The sequence below is a fragment of the Capsicum annuum genome, chromosome 12 (genome assembly GCF_002878395.1).
Source record: "Capsicum annuum cultivar UCD-10X-F1 chromosome 12, UCD10Xv1.1, whole genome shotgun sequence".
NCBI lineage: Eukaryota > Viridiplantae > Streptophyta > Magnoliopsida > Solanales > Solanaceae > Capsicum > Capsicum annuum.
In genome coordinates this window covers 8,038,033-8,061,220 of record NC_061122.1, presented here as the reverse complement: position 1 = coordinate 8,061,220, position 23,188 = coordinate 8,038,033, and the positions used below count along the sequence as shown (strand labels likewise).

Genomic DNA, 23,188 nt, shown 5'->3' with positions numbered 1-23,188 from the left:
ACTGCTTATTTATTATTAATAGAATAATGTATTTTTATTTTTTTAAAATATAATATTTTTAAATATCAAATTGTACTTATGAATGTCTAAATTATTTTAAAAATTCAAACTATTTACTTTCACCGTACGACATATTAGGTCAAAAGGGATAAATATTTTTTATTAATTTTATTTGTATGTTTAACTGAAATCAAGAAATAATCATATTAAAATTTACTTGAAAGTAGGAAAAATATACTTTTATTTGTTTCTTTGTTTCTTTACAATCTCATAAATCTGCATAACAAGTATCATTTTAAAGTTTTACAATTCATATCATACGTAGAGACGTATATTCATTTACTATTATTTTACCATTAGTTAAAATCATTCTAGACAAGTTATATAAAACGTAATATTAACAGTTCTGTGCTAAATTGCTTTATATTTCATGTTAGTTTTTGTTTGTTAGAGGTAGTGCATTCTCTTATCGTGCATACAAATCACTTTACAACAACAACAAACCCAATATATTCTCACATAGTTGGGTTTGGGGAGAGTATAGTGTACGCACTCCATACCACTATCTCAAAAAAAAAGGTAGAAAGGCTCTTTCCGATAGATCCCCGACTTAAGATAAAAGGCAGTATACAGACGCATCTAAAGCATAGAATATGATAAAATAAAGTGTTAATTCTCTTAATTTGATATATATTAGGGGAAATTTAAAATCGTAACTGTTTTTTCATTCTTTATCACTTTGTAAGAAATGATATGACTTATTTTAATGTTTATCAAGTATGTTGTTGTTTTCATTGGGCAAACACATATAAAATAAATTTAAGTGTATTCAAACAATAAATTTACAGATCGATTTATTGTTTTTTACTTTGTATATTCTATAAAAGTGTTCATATAATTAATTCTTATAATTTTGATCTTTTCTCTTATATATCGCTCAAATGAAGTGGGAAACAATATCATTAAATTAGTTGTATAATTTAAACATATATGCTGACATGATGTTAAAACTTAAATAAACCTGAAACATATGACATTTAAATGTCACTTTGAGGCAATTGAAATAAGCTTTAAGTTATTATTGATTTTATAAAATTTTAAAAAAGAATTTTTACTCTAAAGTGTGAGCTACTTTAACTTCCTATCTTGTTTAATCAAAAACATTAATAACTATTTTTTAATTCAAAAAACTATTTAAATACTTATAAATATAATTAAAATTTTAATATTGGTCCATAAATAGGCTCTTCATTATCTAATATATTTCTTGGGGTCGTTTGGTAGGCCGTATTAGAAGAAATAGTCTATATATTAAGTGTGGTATTAATTAATACTATGTTTGGTAGGATTTTGAACCAATATATTACTAATACCATGTATTAATTATACACCCTACATGGTGTTATAAGGTGTATTATTAATACATGAATTTTAATATCACGGAATTAGTATGTATAAAGACAAGAATATTCTTCAAATTCTTTTAAATATTTTTTTATTTTCTTAATTTTATTTTTTATATTTATACTAATAAATTTATTCAAATAAATTAGTTTACAAATTTTATTATATTTACAAAAATATCCTCAATTTTTTTTAATTTTTTTCTAAATCTTTTTCAATTTATTCAATATGAGTTACTTCTTTTCAATTTATCAAAATAATAATATCCCTCCAAATAATTTTATTTATAAAAAAAAATACTCCATTAACTCAAAAAAATACTTATTGGTCAAAATCCAAAAACAAATTGCATACAAGCTTTAATTTTGTAAAGAAGATATCCATAAATAAAAATAATTTTTCTACTTAGTTTTAACACTCTATAGAATACAATTTTATTTTAATAATGATTTTATTGTCTCATCCAAAAATTATACGCACCTCCCTCCAACTTAAAAACAATAAAAAGAGGGAACAACAAGCAAATGATAAACAAACAAAGAAAAGATAATAAAAAAATATTTTTTGTAAGTGAATGATTAAATCTTAAAATTCTAAAGTAAATAATTAGTTATATTATTAATTTTTTTATTTTAAAAAAAGAATAATAAATTTTTGCAAAAAAATACACAAAGTTATAATATGTCGAGGGTATTTTTATAAATAAATAATATTTTTTTTAAAATATAATAATACATATTGCTTTTAATACATCAAAACAAACACTGCATACAAAATAAACTCAATAATACTAATCCTAATATTATTGATAAATACACTATTAATTTTAATATTACTAATATCTGCACTATTAATCAAAATATTACTAATATTGAATATTATCTTATACACTCTTAAGGAGTCTTAATTGTAGTTCGCTCCTTATTCTTTCATCTCACTTATAAATACCAACCTTATCTCTCTCTCAATCCACCAAAAAGAAAGAAAAAAAAAAGTGAATCGCCGTCGTGTTCAACTAAACAGGCTTTTCAAAACCGCCACCCGAGATATCTTCCCGGCCTAATCCTCTTCCACCGCCGGCGCCACGGTTTCCCGCATTAGATATTTCTCTTCCACGACAACTTGAGGTATCTTCTCAGTCCGGTGGTCCAACTGCGGTTTCCGTCGGTGCACTCTCGCCGGAGCCATCTTCTCTTATCTATCACGAGAATGCAGAGGTGAATAGCGAGAATGAAGAAGAGATGTCACTCCCTGAGGAAGGCAAAAAAAGAGCTAAGGGCAAGAACCAGTGTAAGGCTATCAGGAGAGCTAAGAGATATATCCCTGATTCACCTACCTCTGACTCAGAGCCACTAACTAAGAAATCTAAGAGGTGTATCCCTGACTCGCCTATTGTTGAAGTTAAGATACAGAAAGAGGAATGCAGTACAGATATCATATGCCCCTGTGGGGCTCAATATAATGTAAAGCAAAAAAATGAAGAATCTGGAGAGGCAGTCATGGAGGTTTAGTTGTTCGTGCGGCGCAAATTATGTAATCAAGTATGCCGGTGATACTTTCTCTCTGAGTTTATAGATCCTGACAAAATTTACTACCAAAAGAAATATGAAGAATGGTAGGTTATAGGGTGTAAAAAAGAGTTAGCTACATTTTTCATGATTGTCATTGTTCCTTGTTGATGATTTTGGAATTACTCCATTGGAGCTACAGCTACTGTTTTTTCATGATTGTCGTTGGAGTAAATTTCTTAAATTGTCACAGAAGTTTTACAAACATCCTCACTTATGATTTTTTTTGGACAATAATATCATTAAACTTTTAAAATATTCCAAAAAGCAAAAAATAAAGTAATAGAAGAGTTAACAACATGACCCATTTAACTATATTTGACCCAACACTTATTATCCATAACCCATGACCCATGTAAGCTCACTATGTAACTCTGGAATTACAAAGGTTGCTTATCTCACTATGTAGCTCTGAAGCTTTACCTCTAAAACACTGTTTAAGAACTTTTTAATTTCAATTGTCTTTCTTACATAAACGTGGTATCTCGTAGAGTAATTTCGACCTCGAAAATGATCATACAGTAATTTAAGTTTCTTACAGCAAAACAAGTTTCATTCCAGCTCTCACAAAGACACTGAATCAATCAAATTTTTTACTGCTTCAGCACACATACATAATTCTATGGAAGACTTGGACGATAATAGAATGTCTGTCTATAGCAGTCGAGTCGATCTCCACGGGAATTCAAAGATAACATCAAACTAAAATTCAAAACAGCCCTTTATGGAAATCTAGATAGTGTTCAGTACCCAAAATAGTTCGAGGCATCTGTTATTCAATATAACTCACGAGTCTTATTTTGGAAAATTTTGCTCGACAAATAGTTAGGATTTTTTTAATTGTTTTGACATTGAACTAGGGATTTAACTTTTAATCCAATTTTCCCCTTTATATAAAATAGAACGACATCGTTTTAATTATTTAAATAAGGAAAGTAGATGCCTAACTTTCTTTTTAACATTTAAAAGCTGAAGCCAAAAAAAAAAAAAAGTTAAAGAACGAAACCCGCGACCATCAGCTTTATCCCGCGTGAAATTTAAATTTTTTTTTTTGCTGTTGCCAAGGGGGTTCAACTTGATAGATTAAAAAAATTTCAGCCTTAATAAATTGCTGAATACCTTCTGGGATGGAATAACAATGGTGTTGTAAAGATGACCGCCTTTCGGTTTCCCTCATTATATAGGAGTATTATGTTTAAGTACTCAGGACTTGCTAGTTTTGAGATGTGGTTAAATGCAGTGAAATGGATATATCATGCAGCAGATCATAACTTGCAGCTATTCTATTCTTCAGCTGTCTTTAACTTTAAAAATTATAGCTAGGAGACGTACCAAAGAAATTTTACGTTAAAGTTGGGGACTTTTAACAGAAGGTTACTTACAATCTTAGCACAAATCAATAGATTTAATAATTAGAGTCGATTTGATCGTCAAATAGATTGGAAAGAGCCAGCATGCTCTTAACATCCACTCGAAGCTCGGAATTATACTAATTGCAATCTAACTTCAAAGCTATGGGGCAAACGAAAATTAAAAGTTCAACACCATCCAACCTCAAGGTCAGGCTTACCTATCCCAACAGGACCCATTAAAGAACGGGAGCTGTGGAGACATTCCATGGTTATTACGTGTAAATTCCTATCCAACTCTAGGTCAGTACGCCGAGTTCCAGGGCCAGCCGAGCCCAGTAGTAAGATCAGTACGCCAAGTTCCAGGGCCAGTCGAGCCCAGTAGTAAGATATAAACTGGTAGCTACACAAGTCGGACAATATTGGGGTCGTTTGATTGGAAAATATTCCGGGATAACTTATTCCGAGATAAGAGTTACCCCACGTGTATGCAATAACTTATCTCATCACTATAGTGTAAATGGTGGATAAATAACCCCGGCACCAATTAATCCCTCACACCAAACATACAATTTTATCCCGAGGCTATTTATCCCTTATACCTCACACCAAATGAAGGGATTAGAAGAAAATGATTTACCAAACCTAATGCAGACTTGCAAAATAATCAGTAGTCTCTACGTACCACAAAAGACTAAATAAATATAAAAGCATCTATTTTTCTTTATCATGATGATAAAGAATTGGAAATTAGAACAGTACCATGGCAACATATTATACAGGATATTTACATATAAATAAAAGCTACATTGTACAACAGAGTGCAACACACACCTGTGTCAAATGATCTACTCTGCCAGCCAAGTAAAAAACTAACTACACGAGACCATCAAAACATCACTGTAAAGAATGAACTATAGCAAGAGTAGATCACAAACTTCTCCAATTGACTAACTACTAGAAATACATATTTCTGTTTAACAACTTTCTTCATGTTAAGCCTACACCAAACATATCGGATTCAAAAGTCTGATTTCATAAGCTTCATTCGAGGCTTTATTGTGACATCGTCAAATGGTATCAGTTGCTCTACATGAAGGTAATCTCTTGTTTTAAGAACCTGCAATAAACACAAATACAGCAGTTGATTTGAGTTCCGTTTGCACAAAGGAGGGAAAAAGGTCGCAACGAGAAGTTGAGAATGTAGAAAAAAATGATGAATAGGTGTGTTACATACCAAAGTTTCAAAAAACAATCTTGACGCCTCCTTTCGTGTTTTACCAACTAACAGACTGTCCATGGAGATGGACGTTCTCCCACGCTCAGATTCCTTAATAAACAAGGTCTGGAGATACTTGGAAACAGCCCTATGTAGACAAACATCAATATGAAACTCTAGCTGAAATTTTTGTTCATACACTAATAACATATAGCTACAAACATGTCATAGGAAAGATCTGACAAAAGTAGAACAGCCAGCAGAACCTAAGTAAGAACTAGAGAAATTAATTAGCTCGACTAGACAAGAGATGGTTGCTCAGAGGTAAGTACTCTCCACCTCTAACTTAGGGGTCGTGGGTTCGAGTCACCAAGGGAGCAACGCGAGTAGCTGCTGAGGAGGACAAAGAGAAAATTTGCTCAACTAGAGGAGGTCCCTTCCTGCTCTCAGTTTGTTTTGAAGGCACATTTTCGAGGGTTAAAGAAAATATGGTTAACCTGATAGAGCGCTACTGCTGCAGTTCCTACATTCAGCCTAAGTCGGACATTCTCTTTCTGCTACTTGACACTCCAAAGACTAGGACTTGGTTTTTAACTGATGGGATTTTTTAAATGGTAATGAAGCTTGCGATTCAGATAAGTTGGCTGAATCGGACGACTCTGCGCCTGCTGTTTTTGCTAGCTTTTCCTTTATGCAAGTTCAATTTCAAACATTACTTGTGAGACCACGCTTTATCAATGGACTATCTTAATATGCAAAAGTTGTTGTTCGGCAGAAAAGATTATCTGAACCGCTCTGCAGGTACTAAAAGAAGAGGGGCAGCTTAATCGGAGCAGAAAGGAAAGGAAGCAAAATAGGTGGCTCATCCATTACTACCTTAAATGTCTATACTTGTCAGGAAGAGGAGGAAAAAGAAAAGACGAGATGCACCATTTAAACATGAAAAGAACAATCACAAATTTGGTCAAAGTATACAGTGAGACCCACAAGGAAGATCAATGGCAGCAAAACAAGCAAGAAGCAAGAATCTAAATAGGTCCTTCCCAAAATGTATTTCTGTTGTCAAAATTTGAGCTTAGTGTGTTACTCTGACAATTTTGTACTTTCACCCACGTTAAATGAATTAATGAGAGAAACCAATGTATGAACCACCAAGTAAAAAGAACCACAGGAAAAGGAAGACAGGCAAGGAAGCAAAATTGTCAAAAATGTTGCTCAGCTTGGTCAGCCCTGAATTAAAATAGTAAAATAACAGGAAATGAAGGACAAGTGGAACACCTAGTACGAGAAGACCATCCAATGTTCTCAGTGATACGGGCGACATCAGCATCAGGTACATAATCATCAGCAGCTGCTTCAGCTTCTTCATCATCATCATCATCATCATCGGAGTTCAGAAACCCTAGATACCAACAAACAATGTTACACCAAAGTAAAGTGCATGGAATCACATGACCTTTCAGAGATCTTACAATAACTTCAAAAGAAACTAAATTACCAATGTCGACACATGGCTCAAACGGTTTGATCATTTTGTAAGATAGGTAATAGTATCTAAGATGAATATAGCGTCAAGTCACTCATCTCCCACAAATACAACACCACTGTAAATTACTCTGATAAAAGGATTCAGACAATATTCTTCACACATTTTCTAAAACACAACTACTTGTGTCTGAGATTTATTCACATGTGAAATCAGACAGGGACAAAAGAGAAGTGTCACAACATTCGTCCATGTTTATTTTGACGAGACCTTGCGAAACCATTTTACAACAAATAACATCAAATCGAACACAGCTTTTGGCAAGCCATTGTCAAATTTACATTAACATCAGAAATCCAGATGCAAACAGTTGACCTTGGAAGCAAATTTGGAAATGCAGGATCCCTCAAAAAGTTTCCTATTTTATCTGGTTACTAGCTAAAGATGCTTCCCTGACCCAGGACAATCAGATGAAGAGGGGGATAATCTTATGCTCTAGGTGTTTTTTATGTGCGGAAACATCAGAGACAGTTAACCATCTGTTTCAACACCGAAAATACGCTCAACAACTGCAGAGGATTTTTTTTAAACCTTAAGGCATTTCCTGGACCAGGCTAGGGAAGGTTACTGAAGCTCTAAAAAGGTGGGATGAAGCAGGTGTAAATGCAAAAGACAGAAATCAAGGGAGAATTATCCCTTGCAAGTATGTGGTGGATAATGTGGAAAGAAAGGAATTCTAGGTGTTATGAGAGTATTTTGTAGGTCTTCCTTGTATACGGCCACCAAGATGGCCTTGTTATTATCAATGAAATCTTTTACTTGAACCCAAAAAAAGAAAAAGAGAGAGCATAGAGAATAGTGCACCGAAGGTCAAGCTGAATTGTATTCTATTGGTATGTTTTTGGTGCAACCAACTATACTCTAATGACACTGGTTCTATAACTGATGTTTTAGACCCAATATAGACATAGATCAGTGTGTAGGAGTATTCTGTATGTAAGGCTTCAGTACAACCCATGTACTGCTCTGATGCAAAGTTACGATAATCAAAAGAAAATTCTGACGTAAGGTTCTGAAAAGCAAGGACAGAGAAATCCATCTAAATCAAACAAGCCTACAGTTACTGCAAATTCAAAAACATTCTCATCCGATTCCATCTCGAAATTTTCTTTTTCTTTCATTCAAGGCAATTGAAAGTTTTCAAGTCTTGTAAAGGTTGCAGATGAGGAAAAACAAACCTGTATCGTTTCCAACAGCTGAGTAATCTAGATCCTGCTGAAAATACCACACACGAGGAAAGCACAAATCAGCAGAGCACATATCAAAGAAAATCTCTCAACGAAGCAAAGAAAAGGATCATCATTCAAGCCCATTTTAACAAAAGCAGCCAGCGGACAAAGACTCTAGCAGTTTGGAAAACAAAGCAACATGAGACAGAAGGTAAGCCCATTTTAACAAAAGCAGCCAGCGGACAAAGACTCTAGCAGTTTGGAAAACAAAGCAACATGAGACAGAAGGTAACCTCCATTGTACATGTTCATCTACATGAAGTCAAGATCTGTACTTGTACATATTGCTGCTTGCTAGAATATTTTAGATGAAAGTTATTCAATCAGGCATTACTACGTCAAGACCTAACACTATCCGTAACAATCCAAAGGAAATCCTTTCTTTTCAATCTTTCCCTTCCTCTTGAGTTCCAAAGAACCACCCATACTGAATAAAAAAGAGCAACATAAAGGTCAAGAAGAAACAAGGCAGCAACCTTGCCAAGACCAGGAGAGACATACATGCTCAACTTCGATAAAATAGAGAGGTACTTAATTAATGACGAAGCAATTATCTGTAATTTCTATTCAACACATCATAAACAGAAAAATAACAGTGCAGTGTATATACATGAGAGAGAGAGAGAGAACTGAAGCTCCAAAAGAGGAGAATTCAAAACTTAGCTAGCACACTTACATTTAGGTCATCCGGATTGGCATCAGTGACATCTGCACCCATCATATAGTAGGAGAAACCTTCTTGTTTACATGGATAGTCTCCGGCTTCTATGGAATGATCTAGCATATGCATATTCGTCTCATCATGTGAAGCATCTGTGTTGGGTTGTTCAGTGACTATACCCTTATCACCAAAGCTCTGGTTGACATTCTCTGCTACTATATGTTCTAAACTAGTTGCAATTTCAACTGTAGCACTGTCTTGGGCAGCCTCCAATAGAACTGCATCATCTACCATATTTTCCGGTCCAGCTTCAGTTTCAGAAGTAAAGTAGTTGCTTTCTGGCCAGTCACTACTAACTCCAAGGTTTTCATTGTTCAACTTTTCCAGAGCCTTATCAACTTGAGCAGCCGGTGCACGATTAGGAGATCCATATGATACTTCCGGTATAATAACAGCACCTTCCCTTCCGGACTCATTAAATGAATCTGTTAGAGTTGGAACTGCCATGATATCACCATCGCCACCTAATCCACCATTTTTAGTATATGCCAATAATTCTTTAGCGGCAGAGACAGTATCTGCTGCTTCAGCTGCCTCAGCACCTGAAAGGTATGTTACCTGAGGTCCTATTTCTGCAGCATTATCTGAAGGTTCGAGATGAAAGCCATTGGCCACTGCTACATCAGTGACGGCGTCTGGCCGCAATTGAGACGCATCACTATTTAAATATTGGTGATGCTCATCAACTTCCCGGTTCTCAGTTGGAACAGGAGCCTCAACAGCTCCTGATATGCTATCATCTCTAACTACAAACCGGTCATCACTTCCTTCCTTTCCACTTCCTCTTTCAACGTGTGGCCCATCGAACATCGTTGCCAGTTGTTCCTCCAAATTTGTGATGGGGTTTTCAGCATACTCATCAGTTAGCTGTTGACGTTGTTCCTCCAAATTTGAGATGGGATTTTTAGCATTCTCAACACTTAGCTGTTGACGCTGTTCCTCCAAATTTGAAATGGAATTCTCAGCATACTCAGCAGATAGCTGGGGGCCGACCGCCATCTCAGCATGACAACTGCTAACATCACTAGAAGAGACCACCTTGACTGTACTCAAGTCAAATGTTTTATTATGTAAAGAAGCCAATTCCACTGACAAACCTGAATCAGAATCAGATTCAATCAACACGATGATCAAGCAAAGGCCATTGGTGCTACATAGCACCTTGAACAGAGTTAAGAGACGGGCAATAAATGTGCCTTCTCCTAACAAGAAACAATTAGCAAAAGAGCCTAAAAAAAAATAAAAACAAATGCTTGTATTCTAAGGGTGTCTTGGAACAAACTAAGACAGCACTTGGCATAGAGTCCATCTATACATATTTCCCAAACACATCAATTGAGCAGTTCCAAAGCATACATCCGAGTAGAGAAATGTTAAACTAATCAATGAAACAAATATCCAAGAAACTTGGAGTGTAGCTAGCTCATATATGCGCTTACGATGGATTGAAAACCAACAATATGTCATCTTTATAATGTCCAGAACAAAACCAATAGCATTATTCAACAAAGAAGAAGATAATCTAATAGCAAAAATGTGAACTTGCATGTTGAACCCACCAGTTAATATTGGTGCTCTGAAAATTTCATCTTCCAACAACTGTTTCTGGATTGCTGAGATTTCAGCATGTGTGCAAGGAGCTTTCTTCCTTACGCGACGAATGTCCTCAGAATGCATCAACTGTTGTCTTATCATACTATCACAAATGTAAATATACTTGGTCAGTCAGTTAAAATAGTGAGGTGAGAGAAGCTATATAAACACAAAAAACAATATTGCAGATTATCAGGAAAAAGCTTTACACTGGGAAATAAGGCACAAATGATGAGAAAGAAATTAAATATTTGGAGAGATAATCAACTAAGAGGGAACCTAATTGAATTGGCCGTAATTCAGATCCCGCATCAATTCACTGCTACATAGCAAATATTGGAATAGCCACTAAAAGGGCCATGTCAACAAGAAGCGGAAATGAACAAAAAACAGTCAGTTCTGTCTATTTTATTTTTATGTTTTTTTTGGGTGCGCCAACATCCTCCCTCTACTACAGGCACCGGATAACTCTGGACAACTCTGCCCGCCAATAAGTGATGGGAAGCAATCACTTGGAGGCGTTTGTCCAAGAAGTTTTCACTTTTTTCCGGAGTTGAACTCCGGAATACACGTTTGGCCATCAAAATTTCGGAAAATTTCAGAATTCAACTTGGAATTGAATTCCAGAATTTTCAAGAATCCGAAAGACAAAAAAAGTTTCACTTTTTTCACTCCAAATTGCTCTCAAAATTCAAAAACAACTCTAATGTGTATTCATGGCCACACACATCTCCAATTTTCAAATATCTTTTTTCATTTTGGAAACAAAATTTACTTTTTTCAAATTCCACAATGGAACATGGTCACACGCCCACTTAGCTTTTTGCCTCTGCTGGTATTTGAACCCTGGTCCCACATGGTCCTTATTCCAGCTTCATCGACTGCTAAGCCAAAACCTTGGTTGCAAAAGTGGAAATGATAGGAAAATGAGTTAAGAGGTATCTGCAATCCAACCAAGAACCAACTTATTTTTCAGAGGATCTATTCAAGATCAATACAAAGTCTTAGGTTATTCTATCTCTCAACGATATCATTTTTAACAACACCTCTGATCACGTAAAACATGAGAACCAGAGTGGATAGACTAAAAAACACGATAACAGTTGCCAGATTGCTGAAGCATTAGGGAATAAAGTTTCCCAAATAACAAGGGTTGTGTATTGAAAGTTGACCGAGAAAAACACAAAGCAAGAAGACAACAAATTAGCAACATCAAAACAGAGCCTATAAACAGAAACGCCTTTGACCATTGGATCAGAGCAAGACCAGCACCTAAACCCTGATACACTATAAATAATCCAATAGTGCAAGAACAGCTAATCTAAGAAAATAGTGGCAGATCATATTTAATAATAGACTGAAAAAGCAGTGCCAAGAACATGCTAGTTTCTATTCTCAGTCTGCTTTGCTGATACGGATGCATTCGTAGTTTTATACTCCGCAATAAATTGTTTAAAGCCCAAGATAAACTTTTTAAGTCTTTCATATGGTTTAATTTTACTCTACTATATTTTGACAACAAAGGAAATACAAATCATCAGGCGTAGGTGATCTAAACCGGTAAAGGCACAAGACATGATTTGCATGAACAGAAACAAAATATACAAAAGACGGAACATACTCTCCATGCAAGACCATGACATCATCCATAAGAACCTTCCTTTTACTGGCACTCATCCGGGCAGCAGATCGGGCACGCTTGTTTGATGTAATCTCAGAAGGTAGAGGAGTAGCCTTAAGCTTCAATGCTGAAGATCTTCTTCCAACTGAAATAATAATGAAGATTGTTACAAAAAATAAGGTCTAAACTCAAGAGGACGAGGGGGGGGGCGGCTTACAAGGTTTACTTTGACAGACATATTATAACGTTATACTTTCCAGCATTGTGGTGAATAATTTGGGACGTGGGAATGTTTCACATAAATCATTTTAAGAGGATATACTCCAAATTCTAAAGAATAAAGGAATTTTCATTAAGGTGAACATAGTCACCCTTCCCTTCTATGAAGTGCAAGAGGATAATCCCGTGTACCTAGTATAGAAGAGAGCAAATCATCATCATCAGGAACAAATCCCACAGACATTTTGGAACGGACGATCCTTGAAGATTCAGCTGAGTTGAGACTCTGCTCTGTTAGTGTGCTCTCAGTGTAACTGCGTTTCTTTCCTGAAATGAATTTACTGCCAGCATCAGCCTCATTGATCCCCACCAAGTAATCCGGTGTAGCCTCTGGAAAAATACTCCTAGGTAAATCAACAAGTCCTCCTGACATTGATAAAATCTTTTCAGGAGCTGGCAAGGAAGAAGCAGCTGCACTGCTCATAATGTCTATGCGGCGTTGTTCTTGAACAACATTATCCACTTGATCAGTTGATTTGTCAGAATCTTTCCGAATGTCTTCGCACAGAACAGGTTCTTTGATGAGATTTTCTTTTAAGGTTTGTTCTAAATAACCTGCAGCATAACATGTTTCAACTGGAAGTGTGAGAGTGCATTCACAAACAATATTACAATACAGCACACATATTTATCCCCTACAAACCCAAAACTCTAGCACAGATACCTTTAGGGTGTAATTCCCCCTCCTTAAAAGTTTCTGGCTGGTGGAAACCAAAAGAATTTGACGGTGGCTCGTGATTAAAAACATGCTCACAGCTCGATTTCGATGCATCAAATTGAGCAGCATTACATCGACTCAGAAAATGAACCTGGGCAGCGCTGGCGTCTTCACCAAAAACACTTTGTACCGGGCAATCAACGGTCTTTGGTGTTTCTAAGCAATTTCTATCTTGGGATTCACCAGCTTCCAAGTTTCCTGGAATTGCAACATTATTTGAGACTGCCTCAGGTGATCTCTGATTACTCAGTGAAATATCTTCATTAACTGGCTGGCAGATGCTACTTAAAGCAGAAACATCATGGACAACTTTTGTCGAACTAATTCCATTTGGAAATGGAGCCTCGTTGGGGAAGCCACCAGGGGTAGATACATCAACCTTGTCCATGCCAGAAGGCATGCACTGCAAGCTCCTCTCATTTGTTTGACCATCAGATGCAGCAACAATCTTATCCGGACATTCTAGTACAGATGATTTTGCATTAACCTGATCAACAGCAGCAGAGGATAGTCCAGGTGCTACAGCAGGATCACTTGACGACACAGGAACATTTGCAACTCCACTTGGAGGCAGCTGACAATCTGGCACCAGTTGTTTGTCGCACCTGTTGCCTAAATGGTGACCATTCTCCTCAGCAGCCACAGAGTGAACAATATCAGTATTCGAACCATCAGTTAATGCCTGATATTCTAGAATCCCACTCCCGTTATTCATGTTATTTTCACAAGAGAGATTCTCTGAATATCCTTTTACAGGCTGTTCAGCATTCGAGCCAGCAGTTAATGCCTGATTTTCTAGAAGTTCACTCCCGTTATTCACATTATTTTCAAAAGAGAGATTCGCTGAATTTGCTTTTACAGCATATTCCGTCACATGATGATCTTCCAGTCCTAGATGGTCCTCGCATGCTGATATTTCCTGAATGTTAGACAAGTTGGGTTCTTCCGCCAACCCAGGTGTACATGGAGCATGATCCATGAAATCAGCATCTCCATCAACTCCATCGAACTGCATGAAAGAAAAAACTTGAATAATTCTAGCATATGTTAAGGTACATCAAACAAGTTGTTTGGCAAACAAGCGAGAAATAGTCGATAACCAGCTATTGTAGGGAATAAAAGACAGATCAGCTAGTTACCACAACCTCGGAATTTGCAGCCATCTCTTCGTGGTGTTCTTCTTGTTTGATTGGTGTCATTGGTTCAACAGATGCTTGAGGATCAGCACTAGAATCAGCAAAGTTTTGTGTCAGATATTCATAGCATTAAACTGTACAATAGTATAGAATTGCAGTCTGATGGAATGACAATCTAAACACCTATTACAGAGGTTTGATCTGCCCCAACACATCCCCAAGATCAAGAGAGGCGGAAAAAAATTCAAAAGAAAATAGAACATCAAGCTGTAATTGTTCGACTCATTTCACACCATGAATCCAACCTGGCCTATTAGTCCTGGCATTCACTAGCCTATTCAGCACTAGATGGAATCTCCACCATAACTCAGTAAACCATGCAGAGAAAACATAAAGCATGACACTAAACGGAAAAGTCACTAATTAGAAGAACCATCACTTAAAAGAACATGTGTATATAAGTTTTGGAGAAATTTATCTAAGCCGTACGGTACTCATACATTTAAAAGAATCTTAACTGCAGAGAAGAATATGAGAATACTAAATTTTAGCTACAGTGAGCATCTAGCAGATAAGACTATGGAGTGTTGTAAACTGGTTTGGACAAGTTCTACCAGCAGTAATATCTGCAAAATCCCCCATCTTCTCCCCACTTTCTGGTAATTTGAAAAGGAGTCAGAAACTTACTTTGAAGACAAACAGAATGCAAGTATAATCAGGTATAAAGTGGCTGAAATCTGTTACACAAAATGAGGACATAACAGGAGGTAGCATTGACACAAGATCGGTTTTCTATCCTTTCAAGTACATTACACTTCCGGTCAGCCCTGATGCATCTGGTGGGGGAGAAACAAAAGGTCAGATGAATCTTGATAAATTTTGCAAACTGTTTACTGAAATTGCCCATCCTAGACTTTCTGGATTGCACTAACGTTCTGGAGTAGCAAAAATTTGTATAGCTAAATCAATATAACTGCTTGCATCTAAGAGAAACCCCCTCCGTCCCAAAAGAAAAGTTTTTACCCAAAACAGTTAAAGAAGAAGACCATAGCGTCATTTTAAATTAGAAGAAGCTCATAAGAACTTATGACCGGGAACATTCTGCAATTACATATTGGCAGTGAACAAAATTTTTCTTTGACATGGGGATAGGGGAATATTGTAAGAGGCAGTGAGTAATTTGAGGTCAACCTCCCACTAGCATCTCCAGCAGCAGCAACCTTGTCCAAAAATAATTCCTGTTTGCAATTGGAAGTCCAAAAATCAGAATAGAAGATGACAAACATCATAACACTATAATAACATTTCTTTATCAAAGGAACACTATAACACACATTCATGCAGACACCTATATAACCAGCAATATTGAGCCATATGAAATAGGTTTCTGCATCAATGGAGGACTATAAATTAAGAGCCATCGGAGATAATTCATGTACAAGACATGCCATTAGCAACCATGAAGCATGAGCATGAGCATTTTAGTTAGGAAGTTTCTCATAACAGGATGGATACAAGTTAAAACTATGTAGACCATGACCGATTATTCTCCTATTGAAATCCTAAGAATTCTGTATATCATCATAAGGAAATAATTTGTTTTAGGTGTCTATTTCTGTCCTGTAAGGCGAAGTGCTCATGACCAAAAGAAATACTTCGCGCACGAGAAAATTAATATAAAAGGTTGAAATAATAAAAGAAAAGGGAATGGGAAAAATTGAAAAAGGGAAACAAAAAACATCGAGACACATGCACATAAATGGAGAAAAAACTAAATTGGAAGTTGCAGTTAATCAAGCCAATATTCCGCAAAACTCAAATGTTCAAGCACCATAGACATAAATAAACACTTAAAGAACTTTCTTTTAGAAGTAATAATGACCTGAAAAAACTTTGGGTTGGGTTGGGTTGGTGGGGGGCCTTCACCCAATTAAGACTTGTAAAGCAAACAACGCCCAATCATTTTTACTTAACACAAACCTCATAGGTGTACCAAACATGAACTAGAAATGAAAGACCAGTTTTTAGTTTTACAAAAATCATTTCTCCCCAAGAAGCAACCATGTTTACCCCAAATGGCACCACAACCACAAGATAGCCAAAGGGGTAACATTCTGTGCACAGCCTTTGTGATTTCAATCAATTTTTGGGTATCTTGTAATTATGTTACTGTTTTCCTCACCACAGCCTTTGAGCTGAGATCTAGTTCATAATATGAAATCTGTTACCTTGTAAAAAAAAAAAAAAAAGAGGGTAACATTTGCTCTGTTCCTTATTTCTATGGAGCTTGTAACTTGAAGGTTCTCCATTCTTAGAATGAACCTTCTACAATCCATAGATTTCGTTTCGCTATAATACCAGTTTTATATCCAGCACTAGAATCTTAAAAAAGAAATTCAAGGAACTCAACAAAACAAGATAGAAAGGTTGCTGCAGAGCATAAGTAGTTTCAGCTCAGCAAGCATGCAGGTAAAGAAAAAGAAGCAACAACACTTGGAAGACATTCCATTTCCGAATGACAGTAAAGGGAAAAAACACTGAATACCATCTTCAGTAAAGACATGCTTCCAACCGACCAAGTTTAGATCGTAAAACTGTAAGGGGTCGTTTGGTAGAAGGGAAGGGATAAGTAAGGATATCCCATGAGGTGGGATATCCCATGGGATTAATTTATCCCTTCCCATGGGATAGTAGTCCCACAATTTTAGTACAAATGATGGGATAAAATAGTTCCGGGATTAAGTAATCCCTTCAACTAAATATGGATAAAGTTAATCCCAAACTTTATCCCGGGATTATTTTTCTTATTGCTTTTACCAAACGACCCCTAAGAAGTCTTGTCCTAATTTTCCTAAATCAATTACCTTCCTACTTCCCAGTCGTATCTAGGACTACGAATTTCGTCAAAGACGATTTGGAGATCACTCAAATTCCAAGCAACTTCAATGATAATATTGACAAAAAGTTAGATCTCAATTCAGTACAGAAACATTTTTTTTTTGTTTGAAAAGAAGAGCAACAGAATGTTTCCCATCAAGGAAACAAGAATAGCAAGGAAAAGGAGGGCATAAGAATTAAGGGTAAATGAGAAGAACACAAAGCCTAAGGGGTGAAATAATAATATGATCTTACCTCATCAAGGTCTAAACCAGAAGTGTCGCCATCCCCAAATCTCTCTGAACAAAAATCACCAGACAACAAATGAGTAACAGTGCCATAACAAATCTAGTAATTAGATATCCAAAGTAATAACTACCATCCAATCCAAACTTTGAAGTTGAGTAAACCACGCCCTCCATGTTATCTTGTAGTGTGATCTGCTCCCTTGAACTAATATGATGGTCCACGTTACTGCAGAATTGACATTGATTTTAGTAGGAAAAAACAGAGGAATAGTGAGCCCTAAGTGTACTATAAGAACAATCCTTAACCAGAAAATAAGACTAATGATAATATAGGACGAGAAGGAAAACAAGATAAAATACTCCCTCCGCTTCTTAAAGATTTTGATATGCTTTACTTGAGCCAAGGGTCCACCGGAAAAAGTTTATTTACCTTCAAAAGATAGGGGTAAGGTTGCGTACACACCACCCTCCTCAGACCCCACATGTGGAATTATATTGGGTATGTCGTTCTATTTACTTTTTGGACAATCAAAGGATATTTTCTTTGACCATAATTTTTTCAAATACTTCACAGATATTTGGAATTGTTTTTAAAAAAACTGGTAATACTGTATTTTGAATTGTTAACTGTTGTGACTTAGAGTACTTCCTATGTAGTTTCTAAATATGTAAATTTTGTTTCAAAAATTGAAGATTCTATGTCCAAGTTCACACCAAACATCAGCTAGTTTAACTCTCGTACTCCGAATCAAGCCAAACAAATTATAAACAGAGAAGGTTCTTCAGACATCCCTGCTATGTACTCCACGAGGAATTATTCCACCCCCATACCACATTTAGCAAAGACTAAGTAACTCCCTTAGCGCACAACCATATTATGCTGTTTTCCGTATTTCTCGTAAAAAGCAATGATATGCAGCAAGCTAACATTATACTAAAGAGAAAAAAAAATAGATCGGAACCTACCCTTGAAAAATCTCATTGTCTGGCAATTCAAAATCATCAAGTTCAAAAGTCTCTGGTAAGGTGATCGAGTGATATGGAGCCTTAGATTCTTCGGGTGGTAAATCCACAGCAGCGGAGCGAAAAGCTTGCTTGACTTTTAGCAAAGCCTCACTGCAATCATCGAATAGGTAACCCACCTTTCGAGAATATATCCTCACAACTCCAACCAGAAGATGGCTAGATAACCGCAATGCAATTGGCACGTCAGGAGAAAGAATTGAGTCTGTAGACGAAGAACAAGACAAGTTAACCAAAAACAAAAGGAAAAATACATGCTTTCTTGATTGACCAACAAAAAGAAAATTCGAATATTAACGAATAAGGTACGCACATAAGATGATCTGCAAAGACACCAAGAAGAGCCAGAAGTATTTAATGCACAAACAGACAACAACAACAACATTCCCCGTATATTCCCACAAAGTGGGGTCTGGAGAGGGTAAGTGTACGCAGTTCATACAACAACCTAAGACTAAGAGGTGAGATAGAGAGGCTGTTTCCGCACAAACATACAACAACAAAAGAGATTTTGCAAGGATGAATGTCTTCCACTTGTCTTCAAAAAAGAGAGAAGTGAGACACGTTGCTTCTGTATATCTCTACTTCCTGGAATACTGCTTGTATATGGAAAATTTTCCCGTTATCACAAAAATTATTTAGCTTATGAAAAAAATGGTTCCTTTATATTAACTTTGATGATAAAGTAAGCCTCCTCATCATTCATATTAAACAACCATCGGTAATGCTTCTTAAATCAGTCATGTCAATAATTCACAAAACCACCAATTATGACGTTATCATAATACTATGAAGTCACAATGTTAGTTTAATGAGCATCACATTTCCCGTATACAGCACGATAGGGGAGACCAATCCTGCTTGCAAACGGTGGGTGATTTAGACTAGAAGATGATACAACAACATATGTTAGATTATTTTTCAACTTCGTACAGTGATATAAAGGGTCTGATTTGCGTGTAATTTGGCACAAACTTTGTGCCTCTATTTTAAAAAATTATACCATTTATTTAAAAAGAAAAAAACAAAAAAGAACCAATGAAGCCACAAGCCTTTCCTGATTTAAACCTACCAAGACTCAACATGAAGAGAATTAGAACTTTCACCAAATCAATAAAAACACGATCTTCTCACATAGCGAGCTCTCTCTTATTTCCTACCTCAAAATACTCCACAGTTAGAACAACTAGATCGGCATACCTTGACCACTCTCTAACAAATTCACTAGGTAATCCGATTCCTGAGTTGCACTGGCTAGGGGATATAGGAGGAAAGAAACCAAGATATTTTGAGAGCAACTATGAAAACACTCATATTTGAAACATACACGATTTTTTTTTAGATTTTTGGTGATTAGAAAATTTTAATATGGTGGATAGAATGTTCGATTTCCTCCGCTTACTACAATAGTGTGAAGGAACTGAGATTTTAGTGTTTTGGCACAATCTTCCTGCTTTGTTTATAAAACCCTTTAACTTTTACCAAAACAACACTGGGTAGTGTCATCTACAATCAGGTAATATTTGTCTCCCTTAGGCAAACCACTGAAATTATAAAATCTAGGCAGCTATATTATGCAGCAACCTATAAGCCTAAATAGACCGTAATAGAATAACTATCATTGTAGTGCTGAGAAGGTTCCCTGAACAGTACATAGGATACCTAGTCATCTACAATTTTTTTTTGTTTTTTTGACGAATGTATCATTACCTTTTCATCTATGATAGTTACAGAATGGAGTAGATAGAAGATGAGGCTGCTGACACATCCTACTCACACCCCACACCCCACACCCCACACCCAACCCCCGCTACAGCTTGTCAACCTACATATATTTTTGCCATGTCTTAGTGCCAATTCTTTTGTGGATATAATCCAATGAGTAGAACAATGACTTGGTATCCAACTTAATTCTCTCAAGGAGTGGGCATTCAGTTCTTCATTTCATCTTTTAAGAATTAGCTCCGTCCAGTTCCAGTGTTCCACTTTTATGCCCACCCTTACTTGAATGCTCAACTCGCAGACACAATGATACCCTCAAAATATTAATTTTGTCTCAAATAAGGTTTCATCTTCTGGTAGGAAGGCAAATATGGGGAGTTAGACAGACACATCACCTGGTTGGGAAAAACTGGAATATAAAAGCTAAATCATTGGTCAAATCAGAATTATTTATCCGCATGGAAATCGACTCGGCTTATTTTTTGGTAAAATCAATAGACTAGGGAAAAAGACTTGGGAATTAGAAAAATATTGAACGACGCCGAAATAAAGTGGGACAAGAGAGCATTAAACTTGTAAGTCTAGTCCGCGTGCACCTAGATTGGAAGCTTATCAAGAGATCCCTCTTAGATGAAGTCATGAAGCACAAGAAGACAAGGGAAATAGTGCTGACTGCTGAATCAAATAGAACTAGCAACAGGTGATTCAGTACACGCAATCCAAATTGTATACATACATTACGCATGAATATTACAAACCATGGGATATATGTTCCAAATGATGCAGATAGCTCTGATGACATACAGGCACCATATCAAATTAATTTCAGCCTTTAAATCCCTGATAATATGTACTCGATAGCATCTTTCCACTTTGCTTTCTTCCTCAAGTCAAATGGACCTTGTTTCAGTTTGCTAAATGTATCTCATATATAGTCGATCACTAACAAAGAAACCTTTATATGAGCTCTACTGCAGTGTTTAGAATTAAATACAGTTCCGGAAACTAAGTATGAGAAACCTCATTGAATAGCAGACAATGTTTTCTCTTCCTTAGCGTATATCATCCAGAGGCTGAAGCTTAATTAGTCATATCCTTTCTATTTACATGTATATTTTACCGAGAAATCATTTACCAATCAAACTACAGTAAATAATTAGGCAGCTTGTCACAGCAAACAATTGAACAGGACAGCAAAAAGAATGAGAAAGTCGACTAATCACAGCCGAAGAACTGACCTACAGAGACGCCAATATCAGTATCAGCAACTTGATTCTTCCGAAGTTTCCTTTCCAAATGTGCTGCAATCCATATGGTTCCCAAAGGACCCTTTTTGGCCAATATGAACTGTGAGTAAAACATTTCTCTACCTTCTCCGCTTCTTCGAAAATAACTTCAAATCCTTCGTCAACACAAATACAATCAACAAACACCCAATTACCAAAAACCCTAACTTTTCCCCAAATAACACAGAGTAACTAGCTTCAAATCTTCAAGAATCCTCAAAATTTCACTACCTTCTCTCCGTCTTCGAAAAACTTCAAATTCTTCTTCAGCCCAAACACAAACACAATCCACAAATTCCCAATTACCAAACCCTAATTCCAGATCCAAGACCCTAACTTTTTCCCCAAATTTCAATCAGGACCTCAACTTATAACCCAAAAAAAAAACAATCTTTACCATAAACAACACAACAATACTTCAATAACACACAGCAATTAGCTTCAATCCTCTTCTTCTTCAGAGAAAAACTTCAAATTCTTCTTCTACACAAACACAAACACCCAATTTCAAAACCCTAATTCCAAATCCAAAACCCTAACTTTTTTCCCCAATTCCAGTCAGCACCTCAACTTACAACCAAATTAACCCAAAAAAAATAAAAACAATCTTTACCGCAAACAACACAACAAATCTTCAATAACACACAACAATTAGCTTCAACCCTCAAAAATCCTTAAAATTTCCCAATCCCACAAACACAAATACAATCTACAAACACCCAATTACCATAAAACCCCTAACTTTTCCCCCAATTTCAATCAGGTCCAGAACCTACCAAAAACCCCATCTTTACCACAAATTAACACAACAAAACTTCAATAACACACAATAATTACCTCCAAATCTTCAAGAATCCTTCAAATTCCCAAAACCCCACAACTCAAATTACTAAAAAGCCACCAACTTTCCAACAAAATTCACCAAAATAAACAAAACCCCACTTCCCTTTTTTCCCAAACTTGGAAAAAAAAAAAGTCAAGAATTGCAACTCACACAAGTTGAGATCCAACACTAAAATCAAGAAAAATTAGCAAATAATTGCTGTAATTAAAAGTATAATTAATTCTTTTTTGGAGGGCTGATTTGAACTGAAGTGGGAAACATGAAAATTTTCATAAATTGATTTTTTTTGATTGAACTAAATTTTGTACTACTATAGTTTTAGCCTTTTAGGACCAAAGCGACTTACGAACTGAGAATTGTTGTCGTGTAATGCATGTGTATATCTGATGGGTTGATATTGACCGTTGATTAGAAATGAACGGTTCGATTTGAGTTTAAATGAATCGCTGGATTGAAAATGGACGGTTGAGATTGAGTTAAAAGTCAGCGTTATGTCAATGTTAAAGTGTATTACGTAAGCTTTTACCATAGTTTGGTACTTTGGTCTGTGTTAGCTTTGTCAGATTTAGGAAAATAATTAATTATTGCTATATGTATTATTTTGTTGTTTATTTATGATTTCTTGTATTTTTAATATTCTAGTTTTTATTTTGAGTCGAGGGTTAGATACAATGAGTATATTGCTATGTTGTTGTTTGTGTTCGATTGAGTTTTAGAGAATTCATACATAATGCATTCATGAAGGTTCTTTACATTTTTATGAAAAATTAGTTATATAATAGTTATTGTTTTTTGATATTACGTA

At 35.9% G+C, this 23,188-nt stretch overlaps 1 protein-coding gene across 6 annotated transcripts; it reads right to left on the bottom strand.

The window, feature by feature from the left end:
- Positions 1-5,003: 5,003 nt before the first annotated feature.
- On the bottom strand, positions 5,004-22,712 carry LOC107850363 (sister chromatid cohesion 1 protein 4). 6 transcript variants are annotated; one of them, XM_016694840.2, is made up of 15 exons: positions 21,492-22,712; positions 18,475-18,736; positions 17,640-17,734; positions 17,516-17,559; positions 15,575-15,621; positions 14,387-14,474; positions 13,194-14,256; positions 12,662-13,084; positions 12,251-12,395; positions 10,596-10,732; positions 8,992-10,133; positions 8,265-8,298; positions 6,819-6,942; positions 5,559-5,688; positions 5,004-5,441 (listed from the first exon to the last, which is right to left on the bottom strand). In XM_016694840.2, the coding sequence occupies exons 1-15, from the start codon at positions 21,613-21,615 to the stop codon at positions 5,343-5,345; spliced, it is 3,957 nt and encodes a 1,318-aa protein (XP_016550326.2). In that variant the 5' UTR covers positions 21,616-22,712; the 3' UTR covers positions 5,004-5,342. The 6 variants fall into 6 exon arrangements, with proteins under 6 accessions (XP_016550326.2, XP_047256657.1, XP_016550324.2 ...); XM_047400701.1 differs by having other exon boundaries at positions 14,390-14,474; XM_016694838.2 differs by having other exon boundaries at positions 8,265-8,301; positions 21,492-22,710.
- Positions 22,713-23,188: the final 476 nt, after the last annotated feature.